At 42.7% G+C, this 15,257-nt stretch overlaps 1 protein-coding gene across 2 annotated transcripts in view; it reads left to right on the top strand.

The window, feature by feature from the left end:
• The window catches only part of CDKL4 (cyclin dependent kinase like 4), a 62,465-nt gene that overhangs the window by 14,651 nt on the left and 32,557 nt on the right, over positions 1-15,257 (top strand). For both annotated transcript variants that reach the window (XM_010364144.2, XM_010364145.2), the window contains exon 3: positions 10,270-10,342. In XM_010364144.2, the coding sequence (XP_010362446.1) occupies positions 10,270-10,342 (73 nt within the window). The remainder of the gene's footprint in view (positions 1-10,269; positions 10,343-15,257) is intronic.

Genomic DNA, 15,257 nt, shown 5'->3' with positions numbered 1-15,257 from the left:
CGCACCACTGCACTCCAGACTGGGCGACAGAGCGAGACTCCGTCTCAAAAAAAAAAAAAGATCATCTATGTAGTGAATGTGGATTGAGCCATGGGATGGTGAGATAATGAAGGGACCCAATGACTAAATTATAGCATAAAGAAAAATTGGGCTGGGCACAGTGGCTCATGCCTGTAATCCCAGCACTTTGGGAGGCCAAGGAGGACAGATCACCTGAGGTCAGGAGTTCAAGACCAGCCTGGCCAACATGGTGAAACCCCTATCTCTACTAAAAATACAAAATTAGCCAGGTGTGGTGGTATGCACCTGTAGTCCCAGCTACTTAGGAGGCTGAGACAGGAGAATCGCTTGAACCCGGGAGGCAGAGGTTGCAGTGAGCCAATATTGCACCACTGCACTCCAGCCTGGGCAACAGACTAGAACTCTGTCTCAAAAAAAAAAAAAAAAAAAAAAAAGGGTTGGGCTGGGCACGATGGCTCACACCTGTAATTTCAGCACTTTGGGAGGCCAAGGCAGGCAGATCATTTGAAGTCAGGAGTTCAAGAGCAGCCTGGCCAACATGGTAAAACTACATCTCTACTAAAAATACCAAAAAATGAGCCAGGTGTGGTGGTGTGCCCTTATACTCCCTATAGTCCCAGCTACTCAGGAGGCTGAGTCAGGAGAATCGCTTCAATATGGGAGGTGGAGGTTGCAGTGAGCCAAGATCATGCCACTGCACTCCAGCCTGGGCAACAGAGCGAGACTCCATCTAAAAACAAAGAAAAAGAAAAAGGGAGTTTTTGTCACAGTGAAGTAAGGTGGTGAAAGTGTACTGCTTCCCCTGCCAGATGAAAGCTTCTCTACTTACTGGATAGAGAAAAAAGCATTTGTTACATCAATAGATGCATCCAAAGTAGTGAGGCTGTGTTGGATTTGCTCCAGTAGAGAAACTGTATGTATAAGAGCGGCTACAATTGGCATCATCTGATTAAAGTGATAATCTATTCTCATTCTCTAAGATCCATTTTTTTTTCTACAAAGCCCAATAGTAAGTTAAATGGGATAGTGATAGGAAGTATCACTCCTGTCAACAGGGAGGATTTCCCTAAACTGCTATTGCACTACACATGATAGAATAATCCTGCCTTCAAGAAGTTTAAAATCTGGCTGGTGCAGTGGCTCACACCTGTAATCCTAGCACTTTGGGAGGCCGAGGCAGGTGAATCATCTGAGGTCAGGAGTTCTAGACCAGCCTGACCAACATGGTGAAACCCTGTCTCTACTAAAAATACAAAAATTAGCCAGGTGTGGTGGTGGGTGCCTATAATCCCAACTACTTGGGAGGCTGAGGCATGAGAATCGCTTGAACCCGGGAGGCAGAGCTTGCAGTGAGCCGAGATCACGTCATTGCACTCCAGCCTGGGCAACAAGATCAAAACTCCATCAAAAAAAAAAAAAAAAAAAAAAAAAAAAAAAGAAGTTTAAAGTCTGATGAAGAATCAGATTACAAGGGAACAATTATAGATTATTATAGTGTTACAACTACTACATGGGTTTATAAAACTGTGGCTGTCCATTTCTGACTGGTGACAACACATGATGTACATTGGTAAATTAAACTTGGATTTCTTTATCAGTTAATTGAGCATAGAAATTTACCATAAGGTTATGGGTGTGCCTTGGTGGAAGGATGACATTGAATCAGGAGTATTAAGAAATACATTATTGACTGGGCACGGTGGCTCACATCTGTAATCCCAGCACTTTGGGAGGCTGAGGCGGGTGGATCACCTGAGGTCAGGAGTTCAAGACCAGCCTGACCAACATGGTGAAACCCCATCTCTATGAAAATACAAAAATTAGCTGGGCATGATAGTGGGACCCTGTAGTCCCAGCTACTCGGGAGGCTGAGACAGGAGAATTGTTTGAACCCGGGAGGTGGAGGTTGCAGTGAGCTGAGATTGCACCACTGCACTCCAGCCTAGACAACAAGAGCAAAATTCCATAAAGTAAAGCCAGTGACCAGTGACCTTGAAAACCACTGTGGTTCACCAGTTTTGGGGGAATGGGGAGCTTAATGACAGTCAGGTGGCAAATGAATTTTGACTCAAATCCATTTCATGGTTGCCCCAGTGGGTCCACAGATCCATCCTGGTGAATATTTTCCCATTTCCTAAGTGAGTTGCTGAAATAAATACACTAACAACAGGAACAGAAGTGAGGTGGCTCTCTGATCTAAGGAATGAAGGCTGTTATGGTGGAAGAGCCTAGTAGAAGTGTCTGGCATGTTGCTTTTTACCAAAATAGAAAACTGCAAGCAATGCTGCAGATTTGGAGAAAAGTATAGATTAGCATTACCATTAAATGCTATGGGGAGACATAGCTGGGTACTCGATGAGCATGTTGTCTATGATAAATTCTCTTCAACGTTTCTGTCTCCTCCAGTCTCTGAGTTCCGGTTCTCCCTCATTTTATTAATGAATTTCTGGTGTCTTAACTTCCTTTGGCATAGGCAACCATTTAGTCCACTCTCAGTCAACCAGTTCAGCAACTAGCTAGAATCATTCCTGGATGCCCCAGGTGGTCTGCTGAAATCAGAATCTGGAGCCAGGTGTGGTGGTTCACACCTGTAATGCCAGCACTTTGGGAGGCTGAGGGAGACAGATCACTTGAGGTCAGGAGTTTGAGATCAGCCTGGCCAACATGGCGGAACCCTGTGTCTACTAAAAATACAAAAAAATTAGCCAGGTGTGGTGGCAGGTGCCTGTAATCCCAGCTACTTGGGAGGCTGAGACAGGAGAGTTGCTTGAACCTGGGAGGCAGAGGTTGCAGTGAGCCAAGATCATGCCGCTTCACTCCAACCTGGGTGACAGAGCAAAACTCCATCTCAGAAAAAAGTGGGGGAGGGGGGGGACCAGAATCTCGAATAAGTTGTGCCCATATTGTTATAATCAGCCCACTCTAAAGTCGTATTTCTTCCCCTCTCGTCCAACACCCGTGAAATCCATTTCTTCATACATTCCCCGTTATAAATCAGCAAAATTTTGTATTTCTTTTCACTATGTAAATCTCCTCTTCCTCTGTTTCAGTTTGTTATAGGCCCCCTGAGTCATGCTGGGATCTGACTTTAGTTAAGGTTTGGAGACCCTGAGGGGAGGTGGGGAGAGGAGGCTTGAAGAGAGTGGACATCCCCACACAAGGCACCTGCCTCAGGTGAGATCTGAGAGTCTGCAGCAAGGCGGAAGCAGCCTCATTGTACAAGTTTGGGGGCTACTTCCCATAAGAAGAAAAATTTGGGAGGAAGTTAGGGTGTTCTTAGTTACATGAATACTTTCAAGTGTCACATTCCAATTCCTGGACAGTTTCTCCTTCTCATCTCATTAACTGAGAAACTAATTACCCTCACATAAATTCAGTCTTTGTTGTCACTGAGCACCCTGCAGGGTTATTGTCTGTGTCAGTTTTTTAGCAATCTCACGGTAGTTCCAGTGGATCTGTAAAGTGGGTCCTACAGAAACAAGAAGTAAGGGGTTCTTGCAGGGTAAATATCAAAATACCTGATGTCCTAACTGTGCCTTGAACCAAGATATTAAAGCTCTGAACCTGTGCTTTTTTTCTTTAATTTCTCCAGTGAAATTAGAAGCAGCCAGACCACCTCACATATCTGTTATTACCTATATTCCCATATTGTTCTATCACATTTAGTTCACCAAAGCCTCGCCTTGAATAAGCATTTTATTCCAGATGGCCACAGGTGACCATTTAAATTCCCTTTTCAGGCCGAGCACAGTGGCTCATACCTGTAATCCTAGCACTCTGGGAGGCCGAGGCAGACAGATTGCTTGAGGTCAGGAGTTCAAGACTACTCTAGGCAACAGAGTGAAATCCCATTTCTACTAAAATACAAAAAATTAGCCAGGTATGGTGGCAGGCACCTGTAGTCCTGTCTACTCAGGTGGCTGAGGCAGGAGAATTGCTTCAACCCAGGATGCAGAGGTTGCAGTGAGCCAAGATCACGCCATTGCACTCCAGCCTGAGTGACAGAGCGAGACTCTGTCTCAAAAAAAAAAAAAAAAAAAAAAAAATTATATAAATAAATAAATACCTGTTTTATTACTGGGTGGCCATCTGCCAGCATCCCCGCCATTAATGATAATTAGATGCTGCCCTTCAGACCCCATTACATCAGATACCCAATCCTAGATTCTCACAGCCTTGGATTGTTTCCCACATCCACTTCTGGTACCATGTCCTGAATTGGTCAGGATTCAACAACAGAATTCACTCTAGCTAGTTTAAAGAGAAAGACATTTGTCGCAAGGTTTTAGTTTATAAAATTTCTGGGGAGTGCCAGAGAAACAAGATTAATTGAGCTCCTATTAGGTACCAGGTCCTGTTCTAGGTGCTGGGGCTCTAATAATGGACAAGAGAAAGTCCTTGCCTTGTGCAATTTACATTCTGATGTAGTCCAGCAATAAAGAAGCGTTATGAGTCTTTGAAGAAAAATAAAGCACAGCGTGAAGTTAGAGAATGCCCAGGAGGTGTATTAGTCAAGGTTCTTCAGAGAAACAAAACCAATACGATACATAGAGGTATTGATAACAGAAGATTTATTATGGGTATTGACTCGTGTGATTATGGAGGGAGAAAAGTTCCACAATCTGCCATCTGCAAGCCAGAGAACCAGGAAAGCCGATGGTCTAATTCAGGCCAAGTCCTAAGGCCCAAGAGGACAGAAAGCTTCAAAGTCCAAAGGCCTGAGAGCCAGGAGCTTCCACATCCAAGGGCAGAAGAAGACGGATGTCCTAGCTCAAGGAGACAGAAGCAACCCTTCCTCTACCTTTTTGTTGTATCCAGGCCCCCAGCAGGTTTGATGATGCCTGTCTGCCTACCCTCACCATTGTGGGTGGGTCTTCTTTACTCAGTCTACTGATTCAAATGTGAATCCCTTCCAGAAACACCCTCACAGACACAACCACAAATGATGTTTTGGGTTTTTTTGTTTTTCTGAGAGAAGGTCTCATTCACTTGTCTCTCTCTCTGCAGTGGCCTGAACATGGCTTGCTGCAGCTTCAAATTCCCGAACTCAAGCAATCCTCTTGCCTGAGCGTCCTGAGCAGCTGGGACCAGAGACACTCACCATTATGTCTGGCTAATTTTTAAACTTTGATTAGAGATGGGGTCTTGCCATGTTGCTCAGGCTGGTCTCAAACTCCTGAGCTCAAGCAATCCTCCTGCCTCAGCCTCCCAAAGTGCTGGGATTACAAGCACGAGTCACTGCACCTGGCAGAAATAATGTTTTACCAGCTATCTGGGCATCCCTTAACCTAGTCAAGTTAACACAGAAAATTACTCATCACCAAAAGAGAGTAAAAGGAACAATAAACTGTTAATAGAAGTAGAAATAGAAGTGAATATAGAAATAGAAGTAAAATGTTATTAACAGCCTGACTGAAGTTATAAATAAGCCTGGGGGGCCAGGGATTACAGGCTCACGCCTGTAATCCCAACACTTTCAGGAGGCCGAGGCAGGCAGATCACCTGAGGTCAGGAGTTCGAGACCAGCCTGACCAACATGGAGAAACCCCATCTCTACTAAAAATACAAAATTAGCCAGGTGTGGTGGTGCATGCCTGTAATCCCAGCTACTCAGAAGGCTGAGGCAAGAGAATCACTTGAACCTGCGAGGCAGAGGTTGTGGTGAGCTGAGATTGTGCCATTGCACTCTAGCCTGGGCAACAAGAGTGAAATTCCGTCTCAATAAATAAATAAATGATAAAATAAGCCTGGCATGTTCAGAGAACAGCGGAAAATAATGGACTGGGATGGAGTGACTTTGGGGATGTGATAGGCGATAAAGTTGGGAAGGGAAATGGAAGTAAAATGTTATTAACAGCCTGATAGGCCATAGTAACAAGGCTGGATTTTATTCTAGGATAGTAAAGATTTACTGAGAAGGACTGAATTCATCTTGGGTAGTAATAATGAAATCAAGCTTCCCCTATTAAGTTTTTATAACAAACTTCCAGGTAGTGACTTCTGATGTCAGCATCAGGTCTTCCTCTGAGTGATTCAAGGAGCATATTCTGAGCAGTTCAGTCTGAATTCCCCCATCATGTTACCCTTTCTTGTTAACCCATTCGGACTTGAACTGTGGTGTCTCATGTTTGCTTTAAGGCCTTCATTACGACTTTTAGTATTACTTTTAGCGGCAAGAACCTCAATTACTTCTGAACCAGTCAAATATTTGGTTTTGCACTCGCCCAAAATATAATATTTAAACATTGAGCATCATTTGATTTCACCAGAGGTTCATTTTGCTCCAAGATGCTTTGAAAAAGGCTGCCTGTGGCTGAACAGTGCTGCAGCACTCTATCTTTCTGGACTGAGCACCGCGTGGATGTGCATTCTCTTTGATGGTTATCTTCTCTTTGCACGATCTATAGTGGTGGTTTGTGGTTCTCTTTGATGGCTATCTTCTCTTTGCACGATCAGGGATGTTGTTTTGCCCCTGACGGAATCTGCCTTCTTGGAAGCTAACTGAACCGAATGTGACATTTCCTGTGAGATGCCTTTAAACATCCTCTTTCATGTTAAAGGCATCTTTAACATCCTATGAAATTACTTTCCTATGAAATTACTTCATTCTTGATTCCATGTTATTTAGGCTAATAATTGGGGCTTTGCAGTTTCTGAATCCTAGCCCCTACCTCGTTTCCCAATTCCTGTACTTACTCTCCTGCACCTGTAGGCTCTTAGATCCCGACCAGACCAGCGTTCTGTTCCCATGTTAGTAGGAGCATGTGCTCCACCCTTGCTAGTCCCTCCCAAGGATGGAAATCCATTTTCCTTCCTCTCACTGCTGCCACCATAATCTAAGTGTCCAAATCTCACTTGGGTTATTGAATTAGCCTCCTAATTTCTCTCTCTGTATGTGTGTTGCCCCCCAGAAATCCATTCTCCATATTATGTCACTTCCTTGCTTGATTTCTTTCAATGGTTTTGAATTTAGCATAAAATCCAAATTTCTTATCGAGATCTAGAACTCTGAGGCCCTCCATGGACTGGTCTCTGCCAATCTTCCCGTCTCCTTCACTCAAGCGTCAGCCACACTCACACCTGGCCTCATACTGTCTTCCCCACACTCCCAGTTCTTTCTCTCCTCGGGGCCTCTTGCTATTCTGCACCTCTTCTGTCTTTGAATGGGGGTCTCAATCCCATCGACTGGCCTTATCTGATCTCAGACCTATATCTCCAGAACCCATGTGGGTGTTAAAACCAGACATTGAGGGGACAGATTACTCCATAAACTTATGAGATATTATTCTGTTATTATGCATGAGGAAAACTGAAAGTTCAGAGAACTTAAATAATATATGTTCAAGATTATAAAGTAGAGGCCAGGCACGGTGGCTCACACCTGTAATCCCAGCACTTTGGGAGGCCGAGGGTGGATCACGAGGTCAGGAGATCGAGACCATCCTGGCTAACACAGTAAAACACCGTCTCTACTAAAAATACAAAAAATTAGCTGGGTGTGGTGGCCGACGCCTGTAGTCCCAGCTACTCGGGAGGCTGAGACAGGAGAATGGTGTGCACCCGGGAGACGGACCTTGCAGTGAGCTGAGATTGGGCCACTGCACTCCAGCCTGGGCGACAGAGCAAGACTCCATCTCAAAAAAAAAAAAAAAAAAAAAGGATTATAAAGTAGGAAGGAAGCAGCATATCTGGGATTTGAATTCAAGCGACCTATCTCACAGTGCTCAAAATGGCTATACTATTCTTCCTGCCTCATATTTTAAAAATGTAAACAATGTTGTTTCAGGTTTGACTCCAGGTGAAGTGGGGAGAATACAGTTATATCAGAATTCAGTGCTGGAAATAGACACTTCAAGTGGAAAGGGATTTAATCATGAGAATTAGGTACATTCACAGTATTAATAATGAGGAGAACTGGAGTCAGAGGGTTGCCACTGGGCCACTGATGTCAAGGGCATACCACCATAATTGTGATACAAGATCAGGAAACTGCTCTGAGGAAAATACCATGTACATTGCTTGCTTTTCTCTGCGTGTACTTCAGCCTCACACGGTGGTATCTTGTAGCTAGTGTCATAACTGAGTCATGCCTAGGCCTTCCCACTGTTCTGTAAAGTCAGCTACATCTGCACATGTTCAGTTTTTAAAAAGTGATCTAAATATATGATTTAAGTATCCAAATATGATAAAATATTAAATCTGAATAATGGATATGTTTGGGGTATTACATAATATAATTTTTTTAAATTAAGAAAATCCTTATAGTTGACATTTAGTAAAAGAAACCCTTATGTTTCAGATTTTTAAAAAATATACAGACAACAGCCACATCTCCATCAACAGGGCTGAAAGACAAACAACACTGAGAAAAATATTTGCAGCATATATAACAGACCGTGATATACATTGAGTCTTTGTAAATCAGTAAGAAAGCAGTGAACAGACCAATTTAAAATGCAATAAACGCATGAAATGGAATTACACAAAAGAAGAAATGTAGTATCCAATAAGGCTGTGAAAAATAATAATCACTAAAAATTAGTGAAATGCAAATAAAAAACACGAGACATCTTTTTATTTTAACCACAGATTGGTAAACATAACACTGGCAAAACCAAATGTTGGCAAGACAATGAGGAGACAGGGACTTTGATGCACAGATGTTTGGTGGGAGTGAAAATGGGTATAACCTTCCTCAGAAAGGGTAGTTTGACAGTGTGTAAATGTGAAGGCATCATCATGGGACAGTGATGTGAGTGATGGAAAGCTACCAACAGAAAAGTTACAGAGAATGTAATTGCTATAATTCATGGAGATGGTTACATAAAATAGAATACTCGCAAACAGAGTAAGTTTCCCAGACCCCCAATCCCCAGTGGAAAACACACCTGCCCATGATACTTCCCAATATTTTCTATATAGAGTGATGAGTCTGCCAGAGACAAGAAGCTTACACCCTCCCATTCTTATGGGATCCTTATTCTCCCTGGCCTCCTTTTGGGCTATCTGCTTACCAGGGACAAGTAACTATTACAAAATAACTTGAGTGTCTACCACCAACATGAATTGGATGAATTGAAGAGCTATCTTCCAAGTATACCTTTTTTCCTGCAAAACCAAGTCTCAGGTCTACCTGAATTTCATCCCTGCAGGATCAAAATGTAATGGGTGTCTACCATTGGTCTCAGAAATCCCACTTCTAGAACTTATCTTAGGAAGGTAATTGCATAAATATCATAAGATGGATGATTACAGATATTCATTGAAGAGTTTCTAGAAATGAAAATTGGCTGAACTGAACTGCTCATCAATGGAGACTAAGTAAATTATGCTACAGCCATATAATAATCTCCTCTGGAGCCACTAAAATATATGTGTACATGTTGGTATTTGTACCTCTATGCATAAAACGTTTCTCAAAGTGGTCGGGGTGAAATTGAAGAAAATAAATGGGTGGCTAGACAGGTGTCAGAGAGACTTCATGTATATACTTTTATATGTTTAAAATGTGAACCATACAAATGTGTTCATTTTAAAATTAAAGTTAAAAAGTAAATACTGGCTGGGCATAGTGGCTCACACCTGTAATCCCAGCACTCTAGGAGGGTGAGGCAGATGGATCATCTGAGATTGGGAGTTCAGGACCAGCCTGGCCAACATGGCGAAACCCCATCTCTACTAAAAATACAAAAATTAGCTGGGCATGGTGGTGTAATCCCAGCTACTTGGGAGGCTGAGGCAAGAGAATCGAATGTCTTGAACTCCGAAAGAGGAAGTTGCAGTGAGCTGAGATCATGCCACTGCACTCTAGCCTGGGTGACAGAACCAGACCCTGTCTCAAAAAAAAAAAAAAAAAAAAAAAAAAAAAAAAAAAAAAGTACAGAGAGAGACAGGGAGAGAGAGGAACAGAGATGCCTAACGAGACAGCAACCAGAAGTTATAGCCATTATTTTGAGGTAGCAAGATTTGACCCAACACATTTTATTCCTTTACTTTTCTATATTTTTTGAATCTTCATAAGTGTGTATCATTTTGTGGATGTAAAAAATTCAAATTACAAAAGGAAATTACATAACTATAATAAAAAGATAGTAAAGCCCAATTTTCACTAAAGTATTTTTTTTAGGATCCCTCTGCATGATGTTCCTTGAACACGGCAGTCCCTCGCCACTCCACTTCTGTTCCCAACCCTTGCTTCTGGAACATTATCCTGTGAGTTTTCATTTCCCTTTTTATTTTTTCCCTCAGAGTTGCTGATGGAGTGATCAAAAGTGTATTATGGCAAACACTTCAAGCTCTTAATTTCTGTCATATACATAACGTAACATTTTCTACTGAATTTATTCATTTCTTCATGATGAGTCTTCTAAATAGCTCAGGGTTTTGTTTGGAGAGCTGAAGACAAAGGGAAAGTAGGAGTCAAAGAAGCAAAACAAAAGTTCAGCCAGTAATCCCAGCACTTTGGGAGGCTGAGGTAGGAGGATCAAGTGAGCCCCAGAGTTTGAGACCAGCCTGGGGCAAGACCCTGTCTGCAAAAAAGAAGAAAAGGAAATAACAAAAGAAAGTTCAAAATATGAGAAAAAAGTGATGCATTATTCATGACTCTTTCCAATTTCTGTAAGAATCAAATTGCTAATTCCTTATGAATTAAAAATTTGAATAAATGTAATGATTCCTTTTGCCATAGGGCCAGTGACCCCTGAAACTATGTTTTTTTTTTTTTGAGACAGAGTCTCGCTCTGTCACTCAAGCTGGAGTGCACTGGCCAGATCTCAGCTCACTGCAAGCTCCGCCTCCCGGGTTCATGCCATTCTCCTGCCTCAGCCTCCCGAGTAGCTGGGACTACAGGCGCCCGCCACCTCGCCCGGCTAGTTTTTTGTATTTTTTAGTAGAGACGGGGTTTCACCGTGTTAGCCAGAATGGTCTCGATCTCCTGACCTTGTGATCCGCCCGCCTCGGCCTCCCAAAGTGCTGGGATTACAGGCTTGAGCCACCGCGCCCAGCCGAAACTATGTTTAAATTGGGCTAGAATAATTTTTCAGGGCTGGTGTGGTGGCTCATGCCTGTAATCCCAGCACTTTGGGAGGCCAATGCGTGCAGATGGCTTTGAGCTCAGGAGTTCAAGACCAGCCTGGGCAACATGGAGAAACCCTATCTCTATGAAAAAAATATAAAAATTAGCCAGCCATGGTGGTGCACACCTATAATCCTAGCTACTTGGGAGGTTGAAGCTGGAGAATCATTTGAACCCAGGAGGCGGAGGTTGCAGTGAGCCGAGATCACACCACTGCTCTCCAGCCTGGGTGACAGAATGAGACCCTGTCTCCAAAAGTAATAATAGTAAGTTTTCAGGATATTGCTAGTGTAATCCCCCATGGTACTTTTTTTTTTTTTTTTTTTTTTACTATTATTTTTATGTCTCTTAAATCCTTTACTCTATAGCAATCTAAGTCCCCCTTTCCTTTCCTTTTTAAAAGCCATTTCCAGCCGGGCGTGGTGGCTCACGCCTGTAATCCCAGCACTTTGGGAGGCCAAGGCGGGCGGCTCACGAGGTCAGGAGATCGAGACCATCCTGGCTAACACGGTGAAACCCCATCTCTACTAAAAATACAAAACATTAGCTGGGCGTGGTGGCGGGTGCTTGTAGTCCCAGCTACTCGGGAGGCTGAGGCAGGAGAATGGCGTGAACCCAGTAGGCGGAGCTTGCAGTGAGCTGAGATTACACCATTGCACTCCGGCCTGGGCGACAGAGTGAGACTGTCTCAAAAAAAAAAAAAAAAGTTCATGAATCTTTTACAGCCGTAGTTCTCAAGCTTGGGCATGCATCAAAATCACTAGGAGGGCTTGTGAAAACACAGCTTCCTGGGCCCCGTCCCCAGAATTTCTGATTCAGTAGGTCTGAGGTAGGGCCCCAAGAATGTGCATGTCTTCTGTTTTTCCCAGATGCTACTGAAGCTGCTGGTTCAAGAACCACACTTTGAATACAACTATGTTAGAGAAATAATTTTGGCTGTTTCCTGTGCGTAACTTAACTTGTTCTTTCACTTGTATTTCCTGTAAATTGGAGTTTATATCTAGAGGCTTGATCATATTCAGGTTCAGCTTTTTTTTAGATAAGAATGCCTCCTACGTGGTGCTGTACACTTCCTGTCGCATCCCCATCATGAGGTGTATAGCAGCCACTTGTCCCACTTTCGAGAATGTTAAAATTGATGAGTGGGCTCAGGAGGTATTCGTTTGGTCCCCTCCATTATCATTTTCCCTGTCAACATTGTTTCCCTGGTGGTTTTAGCATCCGGTGATGATTATTGCCTGCATCTAGTATTTCATGACAGTGATTTTCTAATTCTATTATTCCTTCTGCATTTAATAATTGGAATTGTATGGAAAAGAACTCACCCTCATGGATTCTGGCTACTTTTATTTATCAACACTCAGGGTGATGAGCGGGTATCTTAGCAACAGTGACACGTTTTGGGGAGAGGTGGCTGGAGCACCATTATAAACACCAATTTTGTATTGTGGTGTTTTCGATTCTTTGCTGTTATTGGTCTCTCTGATGCTCAGATTTTCCCATCTTAGGCCAACGAGAGCTTCTTCAAGTTGGCTCCTGGTACCTTTGCTATATATCATCGTATTTTTGCGACAGTCTCACTCTGTTGCCCAGGCTGGAGTGCAGTGGCGTGATCGTAGCGCACTTGGGCCTCAGACTCCTGAGCTCAAGTGATTCTCCCACTTCAGCCTCCCTGAGTAGCTGGGACTACAGGCACATGCCACTACACTCAGCCAATTTTTGTTTCTGCAGAGACAGGGGTCTCACTATCTTGCCCAGGCTGGCCTCAAACTCCTGCCTTGGATGCCCAAAGTGCGAGGATTACAGGTGTGAACCACTGCACTCAGCCAATGATAGCTTTAAAAAAATATATCTAGCCCTTTTGAGTTGGTGCCTAGACAGAGACAGTGCTGAGGCAATGATACAGAGTACCATATGGTCAGTTTTGATGCCAGCAGAATGTCTATCATAGCAGTCTAGGATTGCTGAAAAAGAAAGTATAAGATCATGGGAATACATTTCAGTATGGAGGGGAAGCTTTCTTTACTTTTAGGAAAGTCAGTGAAGTTTTTATTAGGTTAAATCAAAAGCTTTTATTTTCTATTAATGTAGAGGGATATTTTTCACAAACTATGTAAACCTATTTTTCATGATGCAAATTGTGCTTTCTGATACTTAATAAAGATGATGCCAAATGGAATCCTTATCTCTGTTGCTTTCCACCATGCTATAGGAGGTATCAAAGTTGCTGTAGGAGTTTTATGGGTAGTTAAAATGATTTCTAAAAATACCACTTACCACAAGTGTTTATCCCTATATAACCAGACACTTTCCGAGTACTTGGTTATAAGCTTGAATTCAATGTCTGTGGCTGCTTTATCTTTGTATCTCTTTAATACCTAAATTGGATATTTTTATATAAAGGGTGCTCAATAAATATTTATTTAATAACTGGATGGATGGATGGATGGATGGATGGATGGATGGATGGATGGTTGGATGGATGGATGGATGGATGGTTGGATGGATGGATGGATGGATGGATCAATGGTTGGTTGGTTGAATGAGTCAGTCAGTCAGTCAACCCAAACTGCCTAACTGATTGTGACTATCTCCAGTGGACCCAAACATTATTGTAGACCAACGCAACTGCCATCATTTCTGCCCTTGGAACAACACATTCTATACCCTAAGCTTTAAAACACCGAAAACTTCTGATTGATAATATGTTATCATTAAATACAAATAATTAATTAAATATTAAAAACAAATAATTTTTCAGGCCAGGCATGGTGGTTCATGCCTGTAATCCTAGGACTTTGGGAGGTTGAGGTGGGCAGATTACCTGAGATGAGGAGTTCAAGACCAGCCTGGCCAACATGGTGAAACCCTCTCTCTACTAAAAATACAAAAAATTTCTGGGCATGGTAATGCATGCCTGTAATCCCATTACTACTCGGGATGCTGAGGTGGGAGAATCACTTGAACTCGGGAGGCAGCGGTTACAGTGAGCTAAGATCAGGCCACTGCACTCCAGCCTGGGTGACAGTGCAAGACTCTGTCTCAAAAAAAAGATAATTTTTCAGACAAATTTGCATCCTCCAAGATGGAAATTCCTTCTCATTTTCTTATGGTAAGCCTTTGTGTATCTGTCTTTTTATTTATCTATAATTAAAATGCATGCAAAGAAAAAAAAATCTAAGCCATATATAAAGCTGTCACAATAATACAACTAAAACCTTCATACTCTCCTTATTTTTAGAGGAACTCCCATGATAGTCTCAAAGGATAGAAAAGGCAATCTGACCCAGTGGTGTTGCTGACGACTCACAGCTTTCAACCTGTAGAGACCATGTGTACCTTATCATCTCAAGAGTCGAGATCCTAAGCAGGACACTGAAGGTTAAAGTACCAAGGGATTCAGGCCTTGCTACTCCAACTATGGTTCATAGAGATCACTTGGGAGCTTGTTAGAACTGCTGAATCTGAGGTCCTCTACAGACCTGCTGAATCAGAGTCTGCATTTTAACCAGAGCTCCAGGTGATTCATGTGCACATTAAATTTGGAGAAGCGCAGGACTTAAGAAAATACCTACTCATTTGGTGCTGTTTTACCCTATAATATCACTAGAGTGAGGTAACCAAAGTGATCCATTTAACACCATAATGAACCCATGGATTTTTATATATTTGCTGTATTGATTAGAGAAGAGGGGAAAGGGGGCTTCATCTCAAAATGGCAAAAATGACTTCTTTTTTTTTTTTTTTCCTGAGACAGGATCCTGCTCTGTTGCCCAGGCTAGAATGCAGTGGCACCTTCACGGCTCACTGCAACCTCAGCCTCCCATGCTCAAACAATCCTTCCACCTTAGCTTCCCAGGGAACTGGGACTACACATACCACCATGCATGGCTAATTAAAAAAAAAAAAAAAATTTTTTTTTTTTGTAGTGATAGTTTCATTGTGTTGCCCAGGGTGGTCTCAAACCCCTGACCTCAAGCCATCCTCCCACCTTGGCCTCCCAAAGAGCTAGGATTACAGGCATAAGCCACCATGCCCAGCTGGCAAAAATGACTTCTGAGGTAGGAGCAGGCCAGGCTGCAACCTCCATCAGCATCTTGTTGATCCTTATGTTTTGGTTGTTGAGGAGGGAGTCCCTTTTCTCCTCATTGTATGAGTATCC

The sequence above is a fragment of the Rhinopithecus roxellana genome, chromosome 17, assembly GCF_007565055.1.
Source record: "Rhinopithecus roxellana isolate Shanxi Qingling chromosome 17, ASM756505v1, whole genome shotgun sequence".
NCBI classification, from domain to species: Eukaryota; Metazoa; Chordata; class Mammalia; order Primates; family Cercopithecidae; genus Rhinopithecus; species Rhinopithecus roxellana.
The sequence above is the reverse complement of the archived record's forward strand: the minus strand, read 5'-3'. Positions and strand labels throughout refer to the sequence as shown.